The 2,103-nt window shown below is 53.5% G+C and overlaps 1 protein-coding gene across 1 annotated transcript; it reads right to left on the reverse strand.

Moving 5' to 3' along the window:
* LOC133893323 (uncharacterized) lies at positions 1-1,797 on the reverse strand. The gene is made up of 2 exons (XM_062334321.1): positions 942-1,797; positions 1-682 (listed from the first exon to the last, which is right to left on the reverse strand). The coding sequence occupies exons 1-2, from the start codon at positions 1,778-1,780 to the stop codon at positions 43-45; spliced, it is 1,479 nt and encodes a 492-aa protein (XP_062190305.1). The 5' UTR covers positions 1,781-1,797; the 3' UTR covers positions 1-42.
* Positions 1,798-2,103: the final 306 nt, after the last annotated feature.

Genomic DNA, 2,103 nt, shown 5'->3' on the forward strand with positions numbered 1-2,103 from the left:
ACACAGTCACACACAACCTAGACAAATGGTAGTAATTTTTGTCTACTCTGCTATGGTGAGCCGCAGCAGCTCTCTGAACTCCAGCCTCCTCGTCTCTGTGTGCAGCGTCCTCTTCTTGTTCGGCCAGTACGTCACCCACACCCTCACCCTGATCTCCCACTCCACGGTCTTGCCTACGGCCGCTGGGCACATCCTCCAGCACACGCCCTCGCCGTATTCGTCGCCCGCGAAGATCACGCCGCCGCTCCTCGTGAACGGCCTGCTGGGGTTGGTGTACCGGTTCCGGAACCACGACCGCGGCCGGAAGAGCTCCAGCCTGTGAGGCTCGCTGGAGAACACCTCCCTGCCGTCGGCGCCGCCGTGGAGGAACCAGCTCAGCGACGCAGTGTTGCCGTGCACCGAGTGCTCGAACTTCCAGGGCTTCAGGGTCATGGTCACCGTCTCGTGCGCCGAGACGCCGATGCCGATGGACGCCGGCACGCTCAGGGTCACGTCGAGGCCCGTGTCGACGCCGACCTCGTGGACGGGGTTGTCCGTCGACCTGCCCACGGACAGGGAGAGGATGTTCGACTGCGACAAGGGGGTGAGCTGCAGCGACACGCGCGAAGGGAAGTGCTTCTCGTCCGAGCCGTAGCCCTGCTTCGCCATCAGGGTCTCGGACACCAGCTGGACCAAGTCACACCTGCAACAAAAGCACACACGGTCTATACACATCAAAATTGGTCCTATTCTTTTTTACAATTTTACTTCCCATTTCGAACGCTAACACGGTCTCTACTCTCAGGTGCACACTTCTACCATCACTTTTTCATGACAAATCCATTAACATCATTTCCATTGGACAAATCTTAATAAAGTTTGATGGCATGTATTCTAATATGACGCCATGTTTTGATATCGGGCAAGAACCAATTGTGAATTCAGCTGAATGAAGCAGATACCTTATGTTGTCGACGTTGACGGCGACGTCGATCCAGTTCTCCTTGAAGGCGACACTGTACACCAACTGGATCACGCCCTCAAGCTGCTGATAATTCAGTGAGAACAGCAGCCTCTCATCTTTCGTCTGATGTGAGGGGTGCTCCATGATCATGGCCACAACCGGGCAGTACGCCTGGATCTTCCACAGCCTGCTTGCACAAACAGCGTAGGAGAACACCGCGAAAGGCGACGCCGAGGCGCCACCGGACCGGAGACTCTCCATGGTCCAGTTGGTGACGCCGAGGTTCACTGACCGCATCCACTGCTCCTCGACGTTGGACCCCAGGGTGAGCATCAGCTTCCTGGCCGCGTTCCGCGCCTCGTTGCGCGCCAGGTGCGCGCTGATCTTGTCGATGAATTCTCGACGGAGGCTGGACGGAGCTTCGTAGATGGAGACCAGGATTGCGAGAGTGAGGGTTGCCAAGTTGAAGATCATGCCGGAGTCTTCAGGTATCTGCACATTTGGCAGCCTCAAGAGCGGCCTACTGTTACAATAAGGCCCATAACTTAGAACCCCGCAGATGACATCATGCAAGAAACGGGCAGAAAGATCTGTGGTACTAGCAGATCTCAGTCTAGAGTAATTGGAGCTCCAGAGTGAGATTGGATCATGGAATTCGGCACAAATGGAGAAGGACAGGTTGAGTGGTTGGGTTTCAGAATGCCTGCTGATTACAAGCTCCAGAGATTGGTTTGTGGATGGAGAGTTGCAAATCTGAAGAGAGTAAGATCCTCCCCTCCATTGCTCTGGGAGGTTTCTGATCCACTGCCAGATGTCAAGAACACAGCCAGACGCCATGGCCGAGGAAGAGGTCTAGCTCTGTGGACTCGCCATGCCGCGTCTCGTCAGAAGTAAATATACCCACAAAAGTGAAATGAAAACAACGTGGGGTGGACAAGCCAATTTCTTGGAATCAAGAAAGCAAGTTGAGGACAACTACAACTCTAGTTTGCTAAGACTGCAATGCCTTTTATTTTCAGATAATGTGTCGAACCAGTATTATCCAAATCGGTGTATGGTTGAGTAGTGCAAGGGAAGCTTGCATGCAGCCACGGATCTAAAGTCAAATTTTAGGAGCAGCTCAATTTCTTCCTCCATCTTTTTTTCTCTTCTTCTTCTTT

This window comes from Phragmites australis, chromosome 15 (genome assembly GCF_958298935.1).
Source record: "Phragmites australis chromosome 15, lpPhrAust1.1, whole genome shotgun sequence".
NCBI lineage: Eukaryota > Viridiplantae > Streptophyta > Magnoliopsida > Poales > Poaceae > Phragmites > Phragmites australis.